This window comes from Bos grunniens, chromosome 4, assembly GCF_055505025.1.
Source record: "Bos grunniens cultivar Pamir isolate PY7600 chromosome 4, Bosgru_T2T1.0, whole genome shotgun sequence".
NCBI classification, from domain to species: Eukaryota; Metazoa; Chordata; class Mammalia; order Artiodactyla; family Bovidae; genus Bos; species Bos grunniens.
In genome coordinates, this window is record NC_141168.1 from 32,690,314 (window position 1) to 32,717,765 (window position 27,452).

A 27,452-nucleotide genomic window follows, 5' to 3' on the forward strand; every position below is an offset into this window, starting at 1 on the left:
AGAATGACTGCAGTCTAGGCATAATGAAGACATTGGTGAGCCAGAGCTTGACCTGAGACTTTTCCTCATCATAGCCATGGCCAGTCTGCTATAGGATTGCAAACTAATTAGCCCCAGTTTACAGATGGAGAAACTAAGGAATAGAAGGCACATGCCTGAGGTTACTCAGGTCTGTAAAAACTCAGTATATGGGTACCCTCTCTCTATGTATATTTTTTCTTAATACTACTTTTTCTGGATAAGAATGTGGAACTGATTTACATTTGTATTCACATACATCTGCATTCCTTCCAACAAAATAGAAAGATTATGTAGTTGAAGGTCAGAGTTAGGAGCAGCAAAATAATGCCTTTCTGGTGCAATGTTGTTTTTCCCTCGTCAGCATAAATACTCACGGGTTTAATTGTAATTTCAGGTGGCATCTGCTTATTTCAAAGATTTTCACCTACTGCTGATTGGAGTCATCTGTTTAGCAACATCCATAGAAAAATGGAATCTGCACAAAAGGATTGCTCTGAGAATGGTGATGATGGTGGGTGTGAACCCAGCATGGTAAGTACTGTGTTTACTGCTCCAGGTTTACATTCCATACGGACCATTTTTGTACAGAGCAAATAACCAGATAAGTAATGCACATCCAGGCAATCATTTGTATGACAGTGTAATTTCATGATTTTTTTTTTTCCCTCTGCAAAAATGAAAGTGATATAAAGGGTACTTGAATTGGAGGTGAAACAAACTTTAATCTCACTGCAAGTCTAATTACAGGGAGATTGGAATAAGTGCACACGACTCTTCCATCTTTTATGCTCTGTAAGAGTCAAAGCTGAGAGAAGCCTGAACCTCAACAAACAAGATTGATAGACTTCAGACTAGCTTTCAGTACTATCTTGTTTATTGGGCTGATTACACATTCAAGACTTGTTCAAGAATATCCTTGATCATCAAGAAGGATGTTAAGAACCAAAGACAAAGACTTTTACTGACAAAATACAAATATGTGCAGAAAAATTCTGAGGTGAACATTTCTCTTTTTAAATGAATTGTTCCAGAGTAAAACAATCAATTAAGAAGTTTCATCTATAGAATGTGAAATCACTCATTGGACTGATTTTGCCCACTAAAATAAATTTTGCCCATCAAAATCCATTAAATTAGTTGGCCATTTTGGTTTTAATTCTAGCTCTTGTTAAGAACATAGATGGAAACTAAAAACAAAACAAAACAAAACTCCAGTGTCATAATCATTTACATAATGGCATTATGCCTTAAAACCTTAGGTGATTCTTCCCAGCTCATCTTTCTTTAAACATAAGAAAATTTATTGAATTATGCTGCATAATTCATGTCAGGGTATAACAATGTCTGTGTTTATCATTTATGGGGCACACTCTTTTGTAAATAGAAAAAGCATTCAGTATATCAGATGAAGCCTATTTTGTACAAACATCTGTAACTTAAAAATTTTAGAACATGTATGTATTAAGGACGTTTCACTCTTAAAATGAAATGGTGTTCCATGCCTCTTGAAGTGCTACAGAAATGTGTCTCTTTTCCTTGGCCATCTGCTCACTGGCCCCAGGGGGTGGAATCTGCACAGTGGGTCAGGGTCCTGTCCATTTCACCACTAAGTGATTTTTCAAGTTAAGGTATTTTCATCACAAAAAAGTTTTACCAGTTCCCAATCTATTTGTACTGAGAGATTTGTACTGAGAGATTGTTTTGCCAATGCCTTAAGTTGAAATGGTTTCTATTTTTTAATTAAGAATAGTTTATTGTTTAAGCAGTTTTCTTAAAAGTTTTGTTTCATTTTTCACATAGAAAATATCCACCTTATCTGTAGTTGGAATGTAGAATGTGAAATTTTTCTTGTAGATCTATTTCAAAAGAAAGAGAATTTCATAAATGGTTCTATATGGAAAGACATGCATCTGAATGATATTCTCGGACCTCCTACTCAAAAGAGATTGTGTTTTTTCCCCCAGTTGTGATTCTGAAAGCTTATAGACATGGTTTAAAAGCTTATAATTTTAGGTATGTTATTTTTTAAGGGAGAAGGATTACTCTATTTGTATGAGGAGACAATGTAATACATCCAGCTCTTGACAACAGGCAGGAATGTCAGATTCAGGAGAGCATGAATAATTGAATCTACAGAAAATTCTGAAACCTCATTTTAGCTAGTGATTTTAACCATTTCCTCCACCCACCGTATACTGAACCAGAGTAATAAACAAGTAAAAAGCAGATTTATAAATATTAACCTCCTTCCTTGCCCTTGTTCTTCCTTGGCACATACACAAATAGAGATATGACCCAAATATAAAAGAAAGAATAAGGGATCCTAAATGCAAATGCCAATTTCACCTTATTTTACTAGTATTTGAAGATGGGCCATCTTTAAAGGGCATTTGAATATTGGTATAATATTATAAGCTGTTACACCATCTACCAACTTGCAGTTTGATTATAAGTTTTATCATTTTTTCTGGTTTGGAGAGAAGACTCTTACAGTTTCCAGGGAGACAAACCTCATAATAAGTCCTGTCTTACATGTGCCATTTGGATTTCTACCTGTCTATCCTGTTCTCAGAGTTCTTTACCTGGGTGGAACCTTAACTGTCTTTATGTTTTGTAAAAACGACTTCTCAACTCACAAACAACATCCTTTACAGGTAAGTACTACAGAGCTGGTGAAGCTAGAGAGCACAATTCATACTGAAGGCCCTCTTGTTTCAGGCTGTCCTTGGGGTTCATGAGCAGTACCGCCTTCCTGTCGATGTGGCTTAGCAACACCTCTACTGCTGCCATGGTGATGCCCATCGTGGAGGCTGTGGCCCAGCAGGTCATCAGTGCAGAAGCAGAGGTGGAGGCTACTCAGATGACTTACTTCAGTGGATCTACCAACCAGGCACTGGAAATAGATGGTATCACATTTGCTTTGGCCACGGTGGGATCTAGCTATCTGGGCAATGGGATAAACTCAAGGATTATATTTTGAATTAATTATCCATACAGGCATGATATGAATTCAACCTTACTCTACCTCTATTTCCCAGTATTTATACAAGGGAGTTATATTACGCAAATATTTTACCTTCAATTAATGGCTGAATTTACATTCTCTGACAAAAGGGGAAGAAAAAGAATGACTTTTCTACACTTCAATCAATCTGATAAAACTCTCTTTTATGTCTTTATCAGTAGACTCAGGTTACTCTTTTACCCTGAAATGACTTTCCTGCATAATTTGTGAACCTTTAATTCCTGTATTCTATTTGGAGACAGCATCACATTCTACCTTGGTTATTTCTGGTTCTGATAAACTGCTTTGATTTAGTAAGAAAAATGTTGGGAGGATATTGGTGTTTGTAAAACACTTTATTATGATGAAGGTTATGTCAGTACAAAGTGAATTGGTTTATTTTCAGCCTCTCATAATGCTTCCACCTTCACACACACACACATACACTGATAATCCTTCATTTTAATTTTTTTTCTATTTAATGTTTTGCAGAAAGTATTAACGGACAAGAAGCAAATGAGAGAAAAGAGAAAACAAAACCAGTTCCAGGGTAAAGAATATTATTTTGATTAGGATTTTCAGAATTATATTTTAATGAAATTATAAACTGGGTAAATTTATTTTTCAGATACAGTAATGATGCAGGGAAAATTTCAAGCAAGATGGAGCTGGAAAAGGTACATTAAATTTGATTCTCTCTAAATAATTATACATGAAATTATATTAGATCTGCAGTTAGATATGTATGCATTTTAAAATCTGTTACTTGCTTCCTTGTCTATGAATTACTTTACTTGCCTACGTCAAAGCATGGTGTGATGGTTTGATAAGCCTTCATGGATGGACTGAAATAAAAATCCTCATAGAAAAAGTTTTAGGCTCTGAAATCAGCATCAATTTCTCTTTTTAACAGATACCATAGTGATGGCAGTTTGCATATGTAATTTAAAGAAATATAATGCTAGCCTCAGAATATTGTTTCATTTTCTTATCAAAATCTTGCTGCCTTTTTATTAAGCACATTCTATTACTTCCTGGTTATGAACTTACAGCAACTCCTATTCGTATAATTACAACCCAGTTATCTTTAGTGTTCTTCTTGCTAGTAAATTCTAGTAAAATTCATAAGCTGCTACCGTCAAATGAAGATGGAGGCACTGTTTGTAGCCATTCTGGCTATTAAAGGAAGGAATAAGACTTTTGTAAACTATCCCGTAGAATTCATTTTCCCAGAATAAATCAATATAAAAATACTATACTAGGTTTTACTGGGAGAAATATATCTCGAGACCGCTGAAAAGTAAACCTGCACAGAAATAGTCCTACAGTAACCATGGCATTAGAAATATGAGAGTGGGGCATATGTTCCTTCCTCAGGCTATAATGCATTAGCATACAACTGAATAGGAAAAAGAAAACCATCTTGTTATTTACAGAAATCTTTAAGGAAGAGTGATTTTTATGTAAAGAGAAAACTAATGTAGTGATAAGTTTTATACCACTAGCTACAGTGTACTTAAGGGTTTTTAGGATGAGAATTCAATACATATTTCTGAAAATATTATCATCTTTAGGGAGGGAAATAATTCTTTTAGGACATAGAAAATCAGCAGTCTGCCATGTGTATTACAGAAAAATGCATCAGAAATGAGCTTTAAAAACTGTTGGGTATACTTGCACTCACTTGGTAACTCTCTTGGGGTCATCTTTAGAAACCCAGTTTTCTGGTGTGATGCTTAAATTTGAGATCAAGACCCTTCCAATGGTTTGGTTATCCAGCACTGTCCCAGGCGTGGTAGGAAAGTCTATGGATGAAAAGACCTCCTCTTTACCATGAGCAGCTCAGGGTCTAATGAGGAAGATGGACTTTAAAAACAGCAAACTGTGACATAAATACCACACCAAGGGTATACACAGAGACCAGATCTCCCAGAAGCTGAAACAACTAGCTCAGTCTGGGAATATTGCCAAGAGGGAATGCGAGGTCAAGAAATCTGAGTCTGGAGGGAAGACGGCACTCACAGTCAGAAATATGCACCCTCCATGTGTGCAAGGACCAGGCCTACTTTGCTCCCCATTTAACACCCTATCACATTCCTCTGCTGACAGAGAGTAAGTATTCAATAGATAATTATCTTGGCTAATTAATGAAGGAATGAAAAAAGAAGAGGTAATGTAATCAGAGAATACATAAAATTCAAAGACCCCAAAATGTAGATAGGGGATTTTTCAGGAAGCATGTCCAGTGTAGGTGCCAGGGATGAGCTGTGGAAAGTGAAATGTTTGGAGAGGTTGGGCCAGGTGAAAAATAGTTGTTTGTGCCAGGCAAAGGATCCTAGTTTATCTTAAGGGAAATGGAAAGCTTTGAAGCCAGGAGGCAGTATGGTAAATTCTGCCCTTTGAGAAGCTTACTGTGGTAACAAAGTGAAGGACAGAGGGTATGGGCCTAACTGGACTTTCTGATTAGTATGACTCTGTGGATGAAAGTGATAAAAGCATGGAAGATGCCTCTGTTACAGAAAGATAGATAAAAGGAGGTTTGTGATGCCACTGAGGAAGGAATAAGTTTTCAACAGGGAAATGTGAGATAACTGGGGTCTATTTTAGGCAGTAAAGATAATAAGTTCTGAGTTTGGTAGAGAAGAGCTAGGCCTTTGAACAATGATTCTATGGTCATTCTATAACTTCATATATAAAATTTTAGCTTGGTGTAAAAGAAAAATTAAGGGATAACTTTTTGCTCTAATAAAGTGCTATTTATAGGGGGTCACATGAAAGTATTTTTCACATACTGTACATTTAAGATAGATTTTTATTTTTGACAATTACAAATCTCAGATATAAACATAGTAGATTATTATACCATGTTGTTATAATAAACTGCACCTGTTCTTGATTTAAACTGGATAATTAAAGATTAATGATTATGTATGTATCTACTTGTATCCACTTAATCTAGCTATAAAATGGAAGGAATATTTATATTCATAATGTTTCAGTCCTCTGCTTTTTTCATCAAGTAGATAAGACATTTTATTGAATTAAATTAAATCCTGTGTGGTTTGGCTTTGAATGTGAACTACAAGTCAAAAAAAATCCAAATACTCTTTTTGAGAGAGGATAGTTTAAAATAAATTTCAAAGAAGAAAAAGAAGAAACAAAAGGGCATAGAGTTTTTTGGTAATTTACACCATTTTGCCATGTTTTTACACATTTGAATCACCAACATGTTGATTTGATACACCTACATATTGAAAAGTGATCACCACCATAGCTTTATTTAACACCTCCATCATATTATATAATTACCATTTATTGCAGTGTGAACGTTCAAAATTTACTCTCTTAGCAACTTTCAACTAATGTATATAATGTTATTAATTATAATAATCCTGCATTAGATACCTGGAACTTACTCATCTTAAAACTGGAAGCAGGTACCCTTTAAACTTTATCTCCCCATCCCCCCTGCTCTCCCCTCTAACCCCTGGTAAGCAACACTCTACTCTCCATTCTATGCGTTCAGCTTTTATGGATTTCCCATATCAATGATTGTTGTTGTTGTTTAGTCACTAAGTCCTGTTTGACTCTTTTGCTACCCCATGGACTTTGTCCCACCAGGCTCCTCTGTCCATGGGATTTCCCAGGCAAGAATATTGGAGTGGGTTGCCATTTCCTTCTCCAGGGGATCTTCCGAACCCAGCAATCGAACCCACATCTCCTGCATTGGCAGGCAGATTCTTTATCACTGAGCCACCAGGGAAGCCCCTGTAAAAGTGTTACCATGCAGTATTTGTCTTTCCCTGCCCGACTTACTTCACTTAGCATAAAGCTATTATAATGATTGCCATTTCAACAGTTTGAGATGATAACTCACTGTGCTTTTGATTTGCATTCCTCTGATGATTAGTGATGTTAAGCGCCTTTTCATGTACCTGTTGACCACTTGGATGTCTTCTTTGTGAACTTGTCTTTTCAGTTCCTCTGCCTGTTTTTCAGTTGGATTGTCTGGGAGATTATTCTGTTTGCTTGTTTGATTGGTTGGTTGTTTTTGCTAGTGAGTTGTATGAGTTCTTTGTAAACGTTATCAGTCCTAAAATTCTTGTTACTAGAATTGCAAAGTATTGGTATAGATGATAATGATAATTTGATAGTAATTTTCCTATTGCTGCTGCTACAGCAGCCAATGGTGATGATTATATGTTGGTTTTGAACCTGATGGATATTCACCAGTTCCTCAGATTCCAGAAATGATTCAGGAGCTCTCCTATCTGAGTCTCATTCCTAAGCTGCATACATGAAAAAGATTCACAGTGTTCCCTTTTTACCATAGGCAATGGCCCAAACATTAGCAGAGCTCCCTACTCATGCCCAGAATAAAAATGGTAGGTAGGTATTTAGCCCATAAATTCTTTATTACTCCAAAAGTAGCTGAAATATTTTTAGAGAAGAAAAGGAACAAGAAGAAAGGAAGATCCCAAAAGACACTGACATATATGAGGGAATATTTGTCAGGTTCCAGTGGAGCAGTTAGAAGACTAATCATCACTCATATTATTTCCATAAGAAATGAATTTCAGGTATCCAGAAATCAATTTTTACATACCAAAAGAAGAATCAAGCTGCTATGTTTTTTCCTTTTTTCAAGCACTGGTATTAATCAAAGAAATATCTCAGATTTTTACACTTGCTCAATTTCTAAACCTCCAGGCATCTTTGAATGAAAGGAATTGGAAATTCAGTATGTTTTTAATGAAAGGCCTAAAATAATTGTTTTCCATTCATCTTATATAATTTGTAGTTTCCCCAAAAGGAAAAGTTCAAAGGAAAATTTCCTTGAACAAATTGAATCTTGTTTTTAATTAGATGTTGTTTAGTTTGGTGGTGAAATCCTTATTATTTGAAATTGAATTCTATAAAACAGCACTCTCTAATATTCTCTAAGAATTCTAAGACCCCTATAAAAGTAATAAGCATAGTTCATAATATCATGGACTAGGGGTGTTATTTCTGCCAAGTAGGGAGATATCAATTCTAGAATATCTGGCCCCTAGATCAAATGTGGAAATGGCATTTTAAATTAGGTCAGGTAGGTGCTACAAACAAAAGTTCTAAATTGCTTTTCCCTTTTCCTAGACCAGGCGAAGTTAGTTGGCCAGCAGAGCCAGTTTTTAGCACCACTGAGACCTCACTTGACACAACCTACTATGGGTTTCCTCTACCCATCCAGCCAAATTCTGCAGGTTATAAAGATGTGAGCAGAGAGAAAGAGAAAGGCTATCACATACCCTTTAGGAATCACAGCATCACCAAAAGGCAAGAGATAACAAGGGTTGTTGAAGAAAAGGGAACCCCTATGGATTGTTGGTGGGAATATTAACTGGCGCAACCACTATAGGAAACAATGGATCAAAATACTAAAACAGGATCTAGCAATCCCACTACAGGGTATATATTCAAAGGAAATGAAAACAGGATCTTGAAGAGATATCTGCACTCACACTGTAGCATTATTCACAATAGCCAAAATATGGAAAAAATGAATGAATGGATTAAGAAGATGTGGTATGCATATACCATGGTATATGATTAAGCCACGAGAAAAAAAAAAAAAGGCAATTCTGCCATTCCAATTACATGGATGAACTTTGAGTGCAGTATGCTAAGTGAAATAAGCCAGGCATCTCCTCCTAAGTCACTTCAGTCGTGTCCGACTCTTTGCGACCCCATAGACGGCAGCCCACCAGGCTCCCTCGTCCCTGGGATTCTCCAGGCAAGAACACTGGAGTGGGTTGCCATTTCCTTCTCCAATGCATGAAAGTGAAAAGTGAAAGTGAAGTCGCTCAGTCATGTCCGACCCTCAGCAACCCCACGGACCGCAGCCTTCCAGGCTCCTCCATCCATGGGATTTTCCAGGCAAAAGTACTGGAGTGGGGTGCCACTGCCTTCTCCGAAGCCAGGCATAGAAGGACAAATACTGCATGGTTTCATTTATATATTGAATCTTGAAAATAAAAGTAAAACTCATAGAAATAAAGAATAGAAAATTGGTTCCCAGGAGCCAGGGGGTGGGAGTGGGTAAATAGGGAGATATTAGCAATAGGGTATAAGCATTTGGCTATAAGATAAATAAGGTCTGAGGACCTAATATAAAACACGGGGACTAGAGGTGATACTATTACTGTATGGTTGAGATTGGTTAAGGGACTGATACTTGAATGTGTCACCAATGAGAGAGAGAGAGAGGAAGTGGGGGACACATGCTGTAACTGAAGTATTTAAGGGCTGGGTGGGAATAATCTTTTCATAATGCATATGTAGATCAGATCACCATGATGTACACTTTAAATATCTTATGATTTTATTTGTCAGTTATACCTCAATAAAGTTGAAAGAGATCATAAGATATTTAAAGTATGCATTGGTGATTTGAAGAAGTATTCATGGTGAAATGGTTTCCCCTATCTGCTTGATTGGCATATTGATTGCCTCACATATTTATCCTTTTTTTTTTTTTTTTTGAGAGCATTTAAGTTCTACTCTTGGCAAATTTCAATTGTTGAGTGTAGTGATGTCACCTCTAGTCACCGTGTCTAGTCAATGGCTTCTCAGTCCTTACTCATAGCTGAAAGTTTATACATTTTACTTTTTTTTTTTTTTTTAACTTGGCAGTTTTCTGCACCTCTGGGAACATAAGATGAAGTTTTAAAAGAAATTATAACTATTCTACTCACTAATCCAGTTTATGAGAACTCATGCCATTCAGTTGAGAATCTGAAGCCTCATTATCAATGGTATTAAATCGGAACAAGGGATGATATTTCTGACATATAGTGGGATTCAGATGGTGCTGATTCAGGTACTGGGATTCACCATGCAGGTGGTGCTTTCCTGGTGGCTCAGTGGTAAAGAATCTGCCTGCAATGCAGGAGACTCAAAGATCTAGGCTCAATCCCTGGGTCTGGAAGATCCCCTGGAGGAGGAAATGGCAACCCACTCCAGTGTTCTTGCCTGGGAAATCCCATGGACAGAGGAGCCTGATGGCCTACAGTCCATAGGGTCACAGAAGAGTTGGATACAATTGAGAGACTAAATAACAACAATAAACAATAGGTGGTGAGGTGAATTCACTTCTGAATAATTTATTTTGACATTCATAAAAAAAAGAAGAATCATAGCAGCAGCCTGTGAGCACAGCCTCACTCAAGATTTTAACGTTTATTGTAGTCAAAACCCTAGCTGGGCTCCATTGGTTTACTTAGCTGGGTTTCCACAAAACATTTTGTTATTAACGAAATAATTGACTATTGATAATGCATTTTCTTCTATATATCATTTAATTTTGAACCACAAAAACGTGGTTCTTCACCTTTTATATTGTGGAAATATTATCTAGCAAGTATCATGAGCTTTGCCATGTTGGAAGTAACTGTACTTTCCCCTAACTGTACAGTAAACCTCCATAAAATAAACCTCCCATAGAATTTATTCTAATACTGTGTTTGTTTTGTCTCCTAAAATTCTCAACAATATTTTTCTTTTCATAGTCCAATGATATTCCCTAACAAAAGGGTACATTTATTTTGTCCCCAAATTGTTTCTCATGTATCTTGATTGTGAAATATTTTAATATATATATATATTTAAAGAATGTAACAAAAATTTTAAAGAAGATGATAAAATGGTTTATATCAACACCCCAGCTTAAGAAAAAGGACATAACAATTTCTAAAAATCCCCATGAGCTCTTCTTTGATTCCATTTCCTTTCCTCACACAATCATATCCAACCCCTTGTGGAGGCAGCCACAGTCTCCAGAATTTCAAGTTAATCATTTTCTTGTTCTCTTTTCAGTGTTACCGCTTCTATTAATTACTTCTTCATCTCAACAAACACCCAAAATAACAATAGTTTTAATAAGATAGAAATAGGCTGGTATAATGGTTCCACAGTCATGATGACCTTGACTATTTCTATTTCTGCTCTGCCGTCATCAGCACTTGACGGCTACCTCACGCTCAAGATGGCTGCCTTCTTGCCCTCTGTCCATTCTGTCTTCCAGCTACTGGGAAACAGAAAGGAGAACGCGAAAGGCAGAACAGACATATACTTAGCAATTCTTCCATTACCTTCCTGGGTTTAGAATTAGTCACATTTCTAATTTCTCCTTGAGTTTTAGTTGTATTTTTCTAGGAACTTATGCAGCCATCTCAAATTTAGTTGCATGTTGTTTTTAATAGTCTCTTATTACCTATTTAATTTCTATAGTATTTTTAGTTATATATCTTTTCATTCCTAGTATTAGAATATTTTTTTCCAAAAGTGTACATTTTATAAGTCTGCCAAAGAACCAACTTTTGGCTCTTTTGATCCTATTTCATGTTATACATTATTAGTTTCTTCTTTTTATTACTTTATTCTGTCTACTTCATCTTTCCATTTAGTTTTGCTACTTTTAAAATATAAATTTGCATTATTTGTTTGAACTTTTTCTTCTCTTCCAAAGTAAAAATTTGAGGAGACAAACTTTCTTCCATTTCTTCCCCTTTACTTGTATTCTATATTTTTCAGTTTTTTGTGTCTTCTGATTTCCATTATATTAGTCTTTGATCCATGGGCTGCTTAGATGTATGTCTTAAATTTTGAAATAAATGAAATGTTTGTAGCTACTTCTTGTTTTTTATTTCTAACATAAATTCCCTGTGGTCAAAAGCTTGTCTGTATGACATCAGTTCTTCTAAACTTGCTGAGGCAGATTTGTGGACTAGCCATGGCCAATTGTGATAAATATTTCATTTTACTTAAAAAGAACTGCATATTTTCAACTTATTGGGTGCAGTATTTTCTAAGCCTTTTAGATCAAGTTTGCCAGTTGTGATTTTCAAGTTGTCTGTGACCTAACAATTTTTGTCTGGCTAGCCAGCAACGAATGCAACTGTTTTGTTAACATCTCCCTCTGTGATGTGACTATGTCTATGTCTCCTGGTCTGTCAGTTTTGGTTTCTGTATAATCTTAGATTATCAGATTATGTTATTACACCCCTATAAGTTTGGAATATTTATATATTCCTGGCTAAGTAATGCTTTTACCATTTTGCCTGTCCCTTTTAATCAATGGTCGGAGAAGTCGATGGCACCCACTCCAGTGCTCTTGCCTGGAAAATCCCATGGACGGAGGAGCCTGGTGGGCTGCAGTCCATGAGGTCGCTAAGAGTCGGACATGACTGAGCAACTTCACTTTCACTTTTCAGCAACTTCACTCCCACTTTTCAGCAACTTCACTTTCACTTTTCACTTTCATGCATTGGAGAAGGAAATGGCAACCCACTCCAGTGTTCTTGCCCTGGAGAATCCCAGGGACGGGGGAGCCTGGTGGGCTGCCATCTATGGGGTCTCACAGAGTCAGACACGACTGAAGTGACTTAGCAGCAGCAGCAGCAGCAGTTTAATCAATGGTAATATTTTGGAATCTTAGCGTTTGTCTGATGAAAGTGTAATAGCAATACTAGATTTCTTTAAGCTAGTGTTTACTTGGCATTACTTCTGTCCTTTCAGTTTCAATAGTTCTATGTCCTTATACTTTAGATGTTTCTCTTATAAAAAGCATATTATTGGCTTTTGCATTTTTATTCAGGTTAGAAAATTTTGCCTGACAAGATTGATCCACTTGAACTTTCTGTGACCTTATAAGTTTAGAGTAATTTTTAGTGCCAGATTTCTATGTTTTTCAAGTAATTATTCTTTCCATCTCTCTTTCCTGCATTATTTTGCAGTTGTTATCTTTTTGTTCTTTGGTTTTTTTATATAATCCTACACAGACACACACACACAGACACACACACACACACACACACACACACTTGTACTGATGTCCTGTGCTGCTATGTTATTTATATTTCAGTCATTTTTTACCACTATAAAAGAGCAGAATCTTTTTTTCAATAGCATGTGTGTTTTGATTTTTTGTTCTTCACTAAGAAATTACAAAGGAAGCTTCTAAATACTTAACAGGATATAACATTTTGTAAAATAAATAATGGATTTAATTGATTTTCAGCATTGATGAAAACAGAATTTTTGAAAAGTCCTGTTTTCTGTGCTAAATTTTAAATACCTATTCATTATACTATTACTATTAATGTATAAACTAACATCCTGATTCACACTATGCATCATAATTCTTTATTAACTATAATGGATAGAAATCCTCATTCAAGGAATCTTGCTGATAACTTCAAATTTGTTACCAGCTCTTCTGAGTCATTCAGGTTACTGCTGATTAGATCCTTACCAGATCTTCATGAAGAGTTTACATCAAGGGCAGGAGAAGGATGTCCTCTTACATTTTCTTGTGTTGTCTTCATTCTAGGGTTTTTTTAAGTAACTTCCTGTAGAAATCACTTAAAGCTAGAAGCACATTGTGGAAGGACTGGTTGAATTAAAGCTAGAAAGGATCATTTGTTATCCTCTTAACCAAGACCATATAAACTCAGCACGTCAAGAGTGAGCAGGGTTGCATGGCCCTACTGTCACTGTCTATGCACTCTGGAGCTTTCCTCTCCTTTCCCTGTTTTCTCCATCATCCCCCAGAGTGGATGCCATCGAGACACGAAGGTCAATTTGTGCAAGAATTATTAGTCAAGAATCATTTATTTACTTGTATTTTAAAGTTAAAAGAGAAATATCACATCTTCCAATAAGATGGCAGATTAAAAAGGTCCATTTATCTTCACTCTATCCTGAATCTCATTAAAAAAAGAACAGACTTTTTAAGGTAAAGTCACAATTATAAAAATGTCAAGTGAGAAGATGACAGCAAAATCACTTTGGAACCTGGAAAGTTAAAGAATAGGTGGGAAATGCCTCAATTAGTCAATGAAAGTGGAATTCTAGTTAACAGTGAGGAAAGAAAATAAGCAATCGAATTTACCTACCAGTAGCCCTCAAAGTTTTTAAAATGTTGAAAAGTGAGGGAACTTAAACAATTGTTTAAGAAACAGTTGAATACACAATTTTCTCCCGCAAGTCTCCATGGATGCAGCTGTTCCTCCTCCACCAAACAGAAGTGTAATCTTTAGACAGGTGACACAGAGGGTAAGGAGAACTCGATGCAATTTCAAATTGGGGATAATTTCATGATGAAAACAGAGATACCGACTGACCATTTACATGTTGAATGGTGAGAAGCCTGCCTTCTACCCTGCTAGCCCCAATAACCAGACCTATTCCCTCCTCGTGTCAGTAGGCAAGCGAACAGGGAGGTTTTTCTTTGGGCAATGCAGCCAACATAAGAGAAAAGATGAAAATATATGGCATTGGGTTTTCTCCCCAAAACGCCCCAATCAGATGATACCAGATATGAGCCCACATTCACCAACAAATCCCAAAGCACATATATGAGGATTCCAGCCAGCTTTTCACTGCGTTAAATATGAGCAAAGCACCAAAGTTCCTGGATATCTGAAGACAGCCTCAGGCATGGAAGGGAGAGACTTAAACAAAGAAAAGGAAAACAGAAACTTGCAGGAAACAGATTGTGCAAAAAAGATGAAAACAGAAGAAAAGAAGCTATCATTAATATATTCAGAGAGGGAAACAAAGAATCTGCATTCATGAAATATGAAGGACATTCTATAATAGAGGAACAAGAAGCAGAACAAATATAAATAAAATAGGAAATAAATTTATAAAATACTAAATACAATGTAAAGATATGAAATATAAGTAGAAACTTTAGTATAAAAAGAATAAGCAAGATGAGAAAAGATAGGAGTTTCAGAAAAAGAGTAGAGAAAACTGAGAAGATTCTATCAAAATTCAAGAAAACTTCCATAATGGAAAAATATAATTTTTATGAAAAGCTCCCACTGGATACCAGCAAGATGGATGGGACAGATACACATAGGGAAGGACATTGAGAGTTCAGAATACAGTGAATGAAGAGAAGACCTCAAGAGTTCCCAGAGAGAAAAACCGATTCCTTTGGATAGAAAACATGAATAACAGAAGACTTCTTTAGAGCAACCCTAGAAATTCACAGGCAATCAGGGAAGAATGCCTTCAAAAATCTAAGTAACATTGTTTACAACCTAGAAATCAATACCCAGTCGAACTATCAATGAAGGAAGAGGGTAGACTTAAGTCTAGATCGCTCCTTGCAGGTCTAGAGGAAGAAAGTGACTAGGTGTAGGACAGACAGGAAAGCCCTGAAGAGATGTCTCTAAGACAGTGGAATTGGTAGAATACTGTTGTAGATTAAATATCCATCTGCAGTGCCGGAGACCTGGGTTCAATCCCTGAGTTGGGAAGATCTCCTGGAGAAGGGAAAGGCTACCCACTCCAGTATTCTGGCCTAGAGAATTCCATGGACTGTATAGTCCATGGGGTCACAAAGAGTCAGACACGACTGAGCGACTTTCACTTCACTTTTTTGTAGATTAGGTATCGCATCATTTTCTTTTTCGGAGAAAACATTTAAGTAACCAGGGAATATTTCGGGCTGATTTAGCGGTATCCCCTTAGAAAACTAATCAAGTAAGCAGGGGACACAAAACAGGAAAAGTAATATATATCTGATTTCTCTGTTGTTAGTAGATCTCTAGACAACATTCTGAATGCTGAACTCTGCTCTAAGCAAAATTATATGATAGCCATAATGGGAGGGTGATGGAGACTTGAGAAGTCTTAAGTGTGTTCAGTGGAGGAGGCTGTGAAAGAAAGCTTAATTCTCATCATGTAACATAGTGGAATTTTAACTCTAATACCTTCAACAGATAAATTAAGAAATGGTACCACAGGAATAGTATTAAAGTGCAAAAAATATTCAAAAAGAGCTGGAAGATTTTAAACTTTCACAAGCAGAAAATGATTAGTAGGAACTAGTATTTTGTGCCATTAGCCTTGCATAAACATTTAAATATAAATATAACCCATAACGTTTTTATACCACACTCACCCAGTTGAATTATTTTGTGCAGAGCAGTGGAGACTGGTATAGTCCATAGTGATTCCCTTACGCATTATTATAAAAGCACCTGGGGTCGCTGTATAACATGCCCCCAGAATCCACAATCACTGCCACCAGGTGGCAATAGTGAGTTATATCTGCACCTGCAGAATTTCTGTTCTGAAAGGTCCCTGGAGTACTACCCATTTCGCGGTGTCTTAGGATTCTGAATTTGGTCATGTCCTGGACAAGATGTTTCCAGTTACTTGAAAGAAGTTGTAGAAGACATACTCACAAGGTCGGTCTTAGATGTCATATATTGTGGGAACTACAAATGTGTGATGACAGACTTGGGATTGAATAAAAATACACTAGGTTCCAGTTGCTGTTGTGAAAGCAATACGAAAAGCAATTAGAGGTAAAGTTTTGGGTATAGGTTAAAAAACTCACATAAATGAAAAGTGTGTTCTGGAAGGTAAGATGACACAAGGGAAATCACTGAAAGGAAACTCAGATACACAGAAATCCGCTGCATTTCTGCTGTGACCGTTGTGTCACATTGAGACTTATTTTGTTCTTCTGAAAATGTAGGTCTTTGTATCAGATTATCTCTTAATATCTGTACTCTATGATTCTTTTATATATTAAAAAATTATTTATTATTGTGGAAGATACAAACAGCATCAAGAAAGTAGCAGGCACTCTCATATCTTGATATATTTCATTTCAGTATAATTTCTTGGCACATGTGTATTTGTGGATAAATTTTTTATTTTTTAAAAATTACATCATTCTATACATTTAGTTTCATGTACGTCTCTCATCAAGAAACATAAAGTAAGCTCTTTCCTGCTCACAGTATATCCTTGTCTCTGTCCTTTGTCCCAGCGAGAGCGATTTCCTCTGCCCACTTCATCCCTGAATGTCTCCAGCTTCATACCCTAGATGCTTTGCTTCTCCCTTTCTTGCTTTCATTTTTTTTCCTCTCCCAATTTGGAAGAAAAGATATCTCACACCACATAAATTCCTGCTCCTCTCGTAGATAAATGTAGTGATTAGTTCAGATAAATCTGCAAACATGTACTCTCAGGGTCTGAATCTTACTGTCTACCCTGAGTGACTTATTCCAAGTCATTTTAAGATTAGGGTCAAACACTCTAAAATTAGGGTCAAACACTCTTGAAAGTACTGTCTTGAGCAGATCAATTTGCTAAGGACTCTCCTACTCCTTTTTAGAGTTTCTGTACCAATCATTGTCTTAATTAGTGGCTCATTTCAGACTTTCTTAACAGCTCTATTTTCCTGCCCATTGCTCTCTACTACTGTCTCTATGGTCCTCAATCTTTGCACCTTACTACAGTATCATCTTTTCAAGCTTTTCCTCCCACCTTCAATCTTTCAGGTATCAGAATCTTTTCCAGTGAGTCAGTTCTTCGCGTCAGGTGACCAAAGTATTGGAGTTTCAGCTTTAGCATCAGTCCTTCCAATGAATATTCAGGACTGATTTCCTTTAGGATGGACTGGTTGGATCTCCTTGCAGTCCAAGGGACTCTCAAGAGTCTTCTCCAACACCACAGCTCAAAAGCATCAGTTCTTCGGCGCTCAGCTTTCTTTATAGTTCAAATCTCACATCCATACATGACTACTGGAAAAACCACGCCTATGACTAGACAGACCTTTGTTGGCAAAGTAATGTCTCTGCTCTTTAATATGCTGTCTAGGTTGGTCATAGCTTTTTTTCCCAAGGAGTAAGTGTCTTTTAATTTCATGGTTGCAGTCACCATCTGCAGTGATTTTGGAGCCCCAAAACATAAAGTCTGTCACTGTTCCCATTGTTTCCCCATTTATTTGCCGTGAAGTGATGGGACCAGATGCCATGATCTTAGTTGTCTGAATGTTAAGTTTTAAGCCAGCTTTTTCACTCTCCTCTTTCACTTTCATCAAGAGGCTTTTTAGTTCCTCTTCGCTTTCTGCCATAAGGGTGGTGTCATCTGCATATCTGAGGTTATTGATATTTCTCCCAGCAATCTTGATTCCAGCTTGTGCTTCTTCCAGCCCAATGTTTCTCATGATGTACTCTGCATATAAGTTAAATAAGCAGGGTGACAATATACAGCCTTGACGTACTCCTTTCCTGATGTGGAACCAGTCTGTTGTTTCATGTCCAGTTCTAACTGCTGCTTCGTACAGATTTCTGCATACAGATTTCTCAGGAGGCAGGTCAGGTGATCTAGTATTCCCATCTCTTTAAGAATTTTCCAGTTTGTTGTGATCCACACAGTCGAAGGGTTTGGCGTAATCAATGAAGCAGAAGTAGATGTTTTTCTGGTATTCTCTTGCTTTTTCAGTGATTCAAGGGATGTTGGCAATTTGATCTCTGGTTCCTCTTACAATAACCCAAGTCAGAGATAATAATGACTTAGAGGAAGTGATCGTGGAGATGGGAAAAACCAGCAGAGTCCAGACATTTTTCAGTAGATATGATTGATAGAATTTAGTGGGATGAGAATTTTAAGGACAAGCAATGTAGTACAGTGGCTAAGAGCGTTGTGGGTATGAGCCCTGCATGGTCTCCAAACTTAAGTCTGCCATTTCCAGGCTCTGTGACCATAAGCAAGCCACTCAGCCTCTCTGTGCTTCACATTTTCATATGTAAAGTCGGCAGTACTGCTCTCATTATGTTGTAAGAAAAATGCGAATTAAAGCATTTATTTGATTTTAACTTAAAGCAGTGTTTTTATATACTCAGTGCACTCTAAGTATTTGTAATCATGAGGGTGGTAATGCTATTATCTTCTGTAGATGATCCTGAAGAAGAGGATTTGAGGATGGAAAGAATGAGTTCGGTTTTGAACATTTGGGTATTGGAGTTTTATCTGAGACATTCAAATTATGTTGGACAGTCTGTTGGATTCATAGGTAAAAGGAGAAGCCTGGCTGAAAACAAGTTAGGTGGTGTGATTTTCTCTTTCATTAAACCAGTGAAATGTATGAAAATCCCTAAGGAGAAATATTACTGTGAGAAGAGATAAGCAAGTACCTGTGACAGGGTTTCAGGAAACTCCAGGGTTTGTTTGTTTGTTTGTTTGTTTGTTTTTGGCTATGCTGGGTCTTTGTTGCCGCGAGGGTCTTTCTCTAGTTGCAGCAGGTGGGGGCTCCTCTTCGTTGCATTGCACAGGATTCCTATTGCAGTGGCTTCTTCTATTGGAGAGCACAGGCTCGAGGGCACCGAGCTTCAGTAGTTGCAGCACGTGGGCTCCATGGCTGCAGTTCCCAGGCTCTACAGCACAGGCTCAAAAGTTGTGGCCAGTGGGCTGAGTTGCCTCGAGGCATGTGGGATCCTCCTGGATCAGGGATCCAACTCTAGTCTCCTCCATTGGTGGGCAGATTCCTTACCACTGAGCAACCAGGGAAGCCCAGGAAACTCCAGTTTTAAGGATGGATCAAGGAGAATGAACAGACAAGGGAGACAGAGGAATAGGCAGAGATGAAGAAGAAAAACCAGAAGACTTGAAATATCACAGAACCCAGAGAAGAGTTCTCCAGAGAGAAGGAAGCATCAACTCTTTTAGGTGCTGCTGAGAAGTCTCCAGGGACTTTCCAGGTGGCGCTAGTAGTAAAGAACCTGCCTGCCAATGCAGGAGACGTAAGAGACACAGGTTCGATCCCTGTGTCTGGAAGATCCCCTGGAGAAGAAAATGGCTACCCATTCCAGTATTCTCGCCTGGAGAATCCCATGGACAGAGGAGCTTCGTGAGCTACAGTCCACGGTGTCGCAAAGAGTCAGACATGACTGAAGTGACTTAGTGTGAACACACAGGAGAAGTCTACAGACCTGACACTGAACAATAGCTACTGAGTTTGTGATATGGAGGTCATAAACAATCATAGCAAGTGCACATTGAGTTGATTGACGAGAAGGAAGCCAGATTAGAAAGGTTAAAGAAATGGAGTAGGTGAATACAGGCAATTCTTTTGTGTAGTTTGACAGTGAAAATGGACTTTTGTAATTAAATAGAGGATTCTTCATTCCAGCTAATGAAATGAGGTTGCTCTTTTTTTTTTTTTGCTAAACATGACTGAAAAACTCTTGACTAAATGAAGTGACCCAAAAAGTTATAGATTCTATTCCAGATTTCAACAATCTGGATAGCAACAATCAGACCAAGAGAGTGTGTTAAATGGGGCACAAGTGAGAGAAGGAATGAAGTTGCTTTTGTCTTGCACCTTAAGAAGTTCTATCCTAAAAATAAAAAATTAGAAACAGTGATTTTTTTCAGATGGAGCCACTGGAAGATGTGTTGTCCAGGAATTAGAGCACAGGGTGTGAGGAAGAGCAGATTGAAGATCTCTGGAAATGAGATTAAAAAAAAAAATCTGTAAGGCTGGGATCTCTGAGGGGTATTTATAAAGATGGTCCAGTTATCCAGATGCTTCATAAGATTTTCAGGATGGAGGAGTGTTGTGGGCCAGATGGGAATGTCATCTTAATTGATAGCAGTGGGTGATCAGGAGATCAGAACATCCTATTCAGAAGAATGGGCAGGGAAAGAGATAGCCAAATGACATGAACTTAAAGAAAAACTGATTTATTCTCATGTCAGTAGGAGATTAATGTACTGAAAGAGGGTGGGAAACAAAGAAGACACTGACTCCATCTCTCAATGCTGAAGTATAAGGGGTTGAAAACGTTCAATTTCAGAAGTAGTGGTATCCTCTGGAGAGGACCAGTTAAGATGCCAAAGTAGAGAAACACTCCCAAAAGAGATTTAGGAATTCAGTGACCATGTACCACCAGTTCAGAGGGAAAACCCTGGAAAGATTTGGGAGCACTGGTGAGAAAGGAGGAAAGTAGGTAAGAGCTGGCTCAGGAATAAGGAAGAAGGATTAGTGAATGAAACTACATAAAGGTATTTCAGTGGTTACACATTTTTTCTTGTTAACATTTCTGTTGGTAGAAAGATAAATGCTGCATTATTGGGCTGCTCTGACAAAATACCATAGACTGGGTGGCTTAAACAACAAGGATTTGTTTCTCCCAGGTTTAGAACCTGAAAATCCAAGATCAAGAAACCAGCAGGATTAGTGTCTTATGAGAGCTGTCTCCTTAGGTTGCAGACAGCTGCCTTCTCTCTGTGATCTCACATGGCAGAAAGAAAGAGAGAGAAATCAAGCTCTTGGTGTCTCCTTTTGTAAGATCTTTAATCCCATCATGCCAGGACCCCACCATGATGATCTCCTCTAACCCCATTACTTTCCAAAGTCCCAGTCTCCAAATACCATCATATTGGGCGTGAGGGCTTCAACATATGAATTTGGGGGTGGGATGGACATAAATATTCAGTCCATAACAAATGCTATGACTGCTTCCTACGACTACAAATAGAGCTCTTCTCATGGTACATTTTATTGTTGAACAGAATTCAGGCACAAATTCTGGAAACAAGTATCGAACAAAGAAGGACCACATGATGTGTAAACTTATGTGCTTGTGCATTGCTTATTCTTCAACCATTGGTGGACTGACAACAATCACGGGTACCTCTACCAACTTGATCTTCGCTGAGCATTTCAATATGTAAGTAAAATGACTGGGTTGATGATTTGGTAAACAGACAGCACACAAATTATAAGAATTATTCTTACCTGTTTCAGAGAATCCAGAGAGACAGAGAGCTATATTGAGTTAATCCTCCTTTGATCCCCATCAGGACTGCTATAGGTCTAGAAACCTTCCTTCTGCTCCTTCCAATAGAGTTAGATATGTAGGACACAGTGAATTAACAGGTGTTGGTAGATTCCAAGGTCAGCTTGGATAAAATAACCCCTGGGTAATCACTCTCACCAAACACGTGTGTGGGTTCTCAGTTGCTCAGTCATGTCCACCTCGCAACCCCATGGACTGTAGCCCAGCAGGCTCCTCTCTCCATTGGATTTTTCAGGCAAGAATATGGAGTGGGTTGCCATTTCCTCCTTCAGGGAATCTTCCCAACCCAGGGATCGAGCCCACCTCTCCTATGTCTCGAAACACAGAAGACATGTTTTATTATAAATAATATTGCAAATGGTAGTTACCTAAAGTGAAAGGGATTGTTTACATGGGACAATTTGTGTAGGGTTTGTCAACTGACATTTAAACTTAAATGATGACTAGTAAACAGGATTGCCCATTACAGAAGATTTGGTGTTGGAATTGAAAAATATTTGAAGAATTGGGCAATTACAAAAAATAGTAATAAAGTATTCTAAGGACAGATATATGAATCTGAATATGAGTGGTGTGATGCTACTTCAGTGCAGAAAATTGAGAATCTTGGACATAGGACACTGGAGTTAAAAATTCCACTTTTCAGTCACAATAATAAGTAGTTCTTCCAAGACTTAATTTTCTCATATCTAAAACAGTCACAGTTCATATGAATATCGTAAGAATTAAATGAAGTAAACTACGTAAAAATATTTGGTACTATGTAAGAATCATTGAAACAATAGTTTGAAAGTCCACAGTGTTTTGTGAGAGCTCAATCTGATTCTACACCCAAGGTATAATTTCAAGGACTAAGGACAGATAATCGTCAGAGTTTCTGGAAGGTGGGCAGTGTTGAGGATACCATGAAACAAGATTAACAAGATTTTTCATAGAAAAATTCAGGGAAAACCATACTCTAGGAAGCAGAGTTACAAACTCTGTGAACTTTCTGAGTTATTTGCAAGACGTTCCAAGAAATTCAAGATTCAAAAAATGTCACCCTCCATTCTGGAAAGAATGAGAACTTATATACAAAAAACAACCCTAACAGAGCAGTTTAGGGACAATGTGACACAGACCACCAGGTGCATTTACTGTGTCTATGAGTATACATCCATCGTGTGTACTCCAATGACTGACTTAGAAAAGAACCTTAGAAAGACATTTGGTTTATAAGTGAGAGACTTCTGAAATTCCCAGTGCCAGAAAGGATTTATTCAATACATCTCCTAATTCAAGGCAGGAAATGCACTTAATCCCTTTCTGAAAGCTAGACTTGTATCTTTTCTCATGAATCCCCCAAAGAAAGGGATTCTACATCTCAGTCCTCTCTATAAATCTTTTTCTGAAATTTAGACCAAGTTTTTATTTTTACTTTTTTACTTTGTTGGTGTTAGAGAACTGCTGGTTTCCACCATTCCTGTGAAATTACTTGATATCGTCAAAATAACCATACTGAGTTTGCCCTTGGTCTTTGTGTTCTTGCCCGATGCATCATCAAAATTTTCTTTCTTTTATTTAACTGTTTCCTGGACTCTTTGAATGTATTCATCCATTTTTCAATGACAGATTGAGGGCATTGTAGCACTTGGAGCAAAATGTTTCAGTAACTATTTTCCCTAATTGTCTGATCTTGTAATTCTCCTAATCATGGGAATTTGGCCAAAACATTCTTTTTAGAAAATGCTTAAAATATAATTAGAAATTTAGTGATTTTTTTTCCTTCAAGTTTTCTTTAGCATTAAGAGTTATATGAAAACTGGAAAACTCAAAATATCCCTTCTTGACAGAAAATATTGAAAGAGAAGGGGCAAAACAACCTTATGTATAATTGAGAGCAGATGTATGAATCTGAATATAAGTTAGTGCTGTGATGTTCCTTCAGTGCAGAAAATGGGGAAATGTGGATACAGTCAGGGCACTTGAGTTAAAAATTCTACTTTTCAGTCACTTATGTTGTGAATTTGAACAATAAAAAGTAAATAGCTTTAAAAGTATATAGTAATTTGCATAATAAAAAGTAAATAGTAAATAAACAGACTAAGTATTTAATGAATGTTTTCTTAAATATTGACCCTAAAAATACAACAGCAACCCAAAGCAACATTGGAATGAAATGCATTCAATTTCATTGAAAAAAGTTCCAGAAACTTAAAACTACATGAAATAAAAAAAAAGGTTTATGTTCTATATTCAGATGTTTGGAGCCAGAGAGAAATCATCCTTTATTTCCAAAGCCACTACAATAATCTCACCTTTTCTCCTGACGCTTCCTGCCATCTTTTTGAGCAATACCAATGATCATTTGTACAAGTTCATTTTAGGTCTTACCAAGCTCTGAAGGCTACATTAGCCTGAGAGTCAATGATTTCCTGCTTTTGACACTTAGAAAAAGGTGCTATCTTACAAGTAATCTAAGAGAGGAAGCAACTGGATAATACATTTCAAAGCCTTATCTATCTAACTGTTTATCTATTTACTTAAATATAAAATATATTTATGTTTTATGCATGTACTCTTTTGTTTTCTTTTTTACGTATGGAAAATAAGAACAACAAATTCTGAGAAACCTAAATTTTATACTGTGCAAATAAAAACAGATCTTCATCCACTCAGTCAATCAATAAACATTTGTTGAGAATTGACAATGTGCAAGGCATGGTTTTGAACTCTTTTGAAGGATACAAAAAATAAAACCTACCAGAAAGAAGATTCTAGCTCATTGCCTAGGCAAAACATACATATACAGAAACCATTAACAATTTTAAAACAGAATAACTTGTTTTTTGACATACAGAGAAGAAGGTAAAGTGACAAATGACAAGTATTGAGCCCTTGCCAGATGAATTACATATATTATAGTGCACACGAACCCTTATATTCTTGCTGTGGAAATGGTATACAGTGGTGATTAAAGGCATTGACTCTGAGATTCAAATGTCTATATTCAAATACCAGCTCTTGGACCGATAATGTCTTTAAGCCTGTTATTTTGCCAGAAAAAAAAAAATGAGGATAATAATATCTCTCTCTTTCTCTCATAGTTTCAAGTTTTACATAAAATAAATACCACTTAGAATGGTGCCTAACATAAAGCATGTGCTGTATAAATGTGGGCTATTATTAGTAGAGTTGAAAATTTTGATGTTTAGCTTGGTAGTTTGCAGACCAGATCAAGATCAGTCAGACCCCAAAGTCTATCTTCCTAAAATATTACCTCCCTAGAAACTTTTGAACATATGTCTTTAAAGAAGACTCTAGTTGTGTGCAGTACCTCTAATCACTAGAGAAAATTCGTCTGCATAACCTGGCCCAGTCTTAAACCAAGTAAACAGTAAACACCATGCTTATAGAGGAAATGAATGCAAATAATCCAGAAAATCAAAGTACATAAATTCTGTAATCAGTTTTTCCAGGAAGTAGTAGAATAGCCTGTGCATGTCTTTACACAATTGAGAAGAACAGTGTGCAGATTGATTGGCATTCTAAGAACCTGGGGACAGGAGACCAACTAGGAGGCTATGACCAACTTGTTGACAAATGATGAGAGGCACAAGCAGGTGAGTCATGAAGTGATGGGTGGATTTAGACTCAGGGTGCCATACAGTCAGAAGGTGGTGAGTGACTAGGCATGAGGATTTATAAGGGTAAGGAAGGGTTAAGGCAACTCTAGGAAATTTTGACGCTAGGGCTATATGTCAATAGATGGTGATTTCATAAAGTTTTAGAGAAGACTAGGCACATTCATTAGAGAAATAAATAAATCTTATTTTGGATATAGTGAAGTGAACTGCTCAGAATCTACCCACAAGGAGATTTTCAGCAGGCATTTACAAATTCATTGTTCCAATTAGCTATAAATTTGGGACTATATATATGTGTGTGTGTGCTTAGTTGCTCAGTTGTGTCTGACTCTGTGACACCTTGGACTGTAGCCTTCCAGGCTACGTTGTCCATGGGATTTTTCAGGCAAAAATACTGGAGTTGGTTGCCATTTCCTTCTCCAGGGAAGCTTCCAGACCCAGGGATCGAGCCTGCATCTCCTGTGTCTCCAGCATTGCAGGCAGATTCTTTATCTGCTGAGCCATTAAAGAAGATATATATATATACACACATACACACATATGTATATATATACATAGAAATTAAAATCTTGAGTGTAGCAAGGGAAATACAGGGAGAAAAAAGATAAGAGAATTGAAACATGGGAAGATTCTTAGGAAATACTGACAAAAAGAAAGATGAGAAAAGTTAATCAAGGTAGGTGAAGAACCAGGAGCATGTGGGATTTTGACAGATGGAGGGGAAGACCATTTTCCAAGCAGAGAATAAGTCAGGAGCACACAATGTGGTGGAAGGGTCAGGTAAGATGATGGCTGAAAAGAGGCTTTTAGTTTTCATCAGTGACCTCCAGGAGGGCAGATATAGGGGAACAATGGGGATTAGGGCAGAATTCAGACTAAAGAGAGTGAAGGAGTGAGACCATAATGAGAGAACAAGGCAGTTAGTTTAAATGATTGTTTCAAGTTTAACCCAAAAAAAGAAAGAAAGAAAGAACAAGCATGGTGTAACCAGAGGCAGAGTGTTCCTTTAGAATAAGGGAGGTATCAGTTTGGTTTTACACTCAGGCAAAGGAGACAGTAAAAACAGCTTTGTGAGGTTTGCGGGGAGAAGAAAGAGAGAGAGAAAAAAATTATTAATTGGCTAACAGTTAATTAATGGAGGTGGAATGGGATAGAAACAAGGGTAAAAATGTCAGTCTTGGAAAAGAAAGATGTGTGCTCCTGAGTGATAATGAGAGGGGACAAGTGAAGAGAGATATTTCAAATCATGTATATACACACCCATGTTTCACAGATGAGGAAACCAAGGCTCCAAGAGTTTAAACGATGATCACCAGTCAGTGGAGGCACTGGGGGGTGTAGGCAGATGGCCTGAATCCTGGTTCCCTTTTTGCTCTGCAGCCTCATTACCTCTCCCACCATCTGGGAGGGGGCCATGTTGGCAAAATTTTTAAAAATCAAGTTTGCTGCCAGTGACAAGTAAAGACTGCATTGGTATTTGCATTCAGGTATTGCACTTTCTCAGAGAGTGCAATGGCAACCCACTCCAGTACTCTTGCCTGGAAAATCCCATGGGCAGAGGAGCCTGGTAGGCTGCAGACCGTGGGGTCGTACAGAGTTGGACACAACTGAAGCGACTTAGCAGCAGCAGCAGCAGCAGCATTGCACTTTCTTTTTATAAAAGAAAAACATGCACACATAAGAATTATTTGAAAGAGTGGCAATGCTGAAAACATGGCTATTTTGACTGAACCATCTCTTTTTTGTTTTGTGTGCTAAGTTGCTCAGTTGTGTCTGACTCTTTGTGATCCCATGGACTACAGCCCACCAGGCTCTTCCATCCAGGGGATTCTCCAGGCAAGAACACTGGAGTGGATTGCCATGCCCTCCTCCAGGGCATCTTCCCAACCCAGGGATCAAACCCAGGTCTCCCGCACTGCAGGCAAATTCTTTACCAACTGAGGAACCAGGGAAGCCCTTGTCATCCTAAGCTGATACATAGCTTAGCAGGTGATTTTCAGAACAATACTAATAAGACTGAGCCAATTATCTAACTCAACCACAAGGTATGAAATTTCTTGCATCCTTAATCTTTGAATCTATAATGTGTGGCACCTAGATTCTGACTCCCTTGTGCTTAATTCACCATTAGTTTTTGACTTACCCTTG

At 37.5% G+C, this 27,452-nt stretch overlaps 1 protein-coding gene across 1 annotated transcript in view; it reads left to right on the forward strand.

Annotated features, from left to right (window-relative positions):
- The window catches only part of SLC13A1 (solute carrier family 13 member 1), a 115,380-nt gene that overhangs the window by 24,968 nt on the left and 62,960 nt on the right, over positions 1 to 27,452 (forward strand). Inside the window, exons 3-7 of the mRNA XM_086395835.1 lie at positions 416 to 552; positions 2,740 to 2,927; positions 3,518 to 3,575; positions 3,654 to 3,702; positions 21,392 to 21,549. Of these exons, the coding sequence (XP_086251961.1) occupies positions 416 to 552; positions 2,740 to 2,927; positions 3,518 to 3,575; positions 3,654 to 3,702; positions 21,392 to 21,549 (590 nt within the window). The remainder of the gene's footprint in view (positions 1 to 415; positions 553 to 2,739; positions 2,928 to 3,517; positions 3,576 to 3,653; positions 3,703 to 21,391; positions 21,550 to 27,452) is intronic.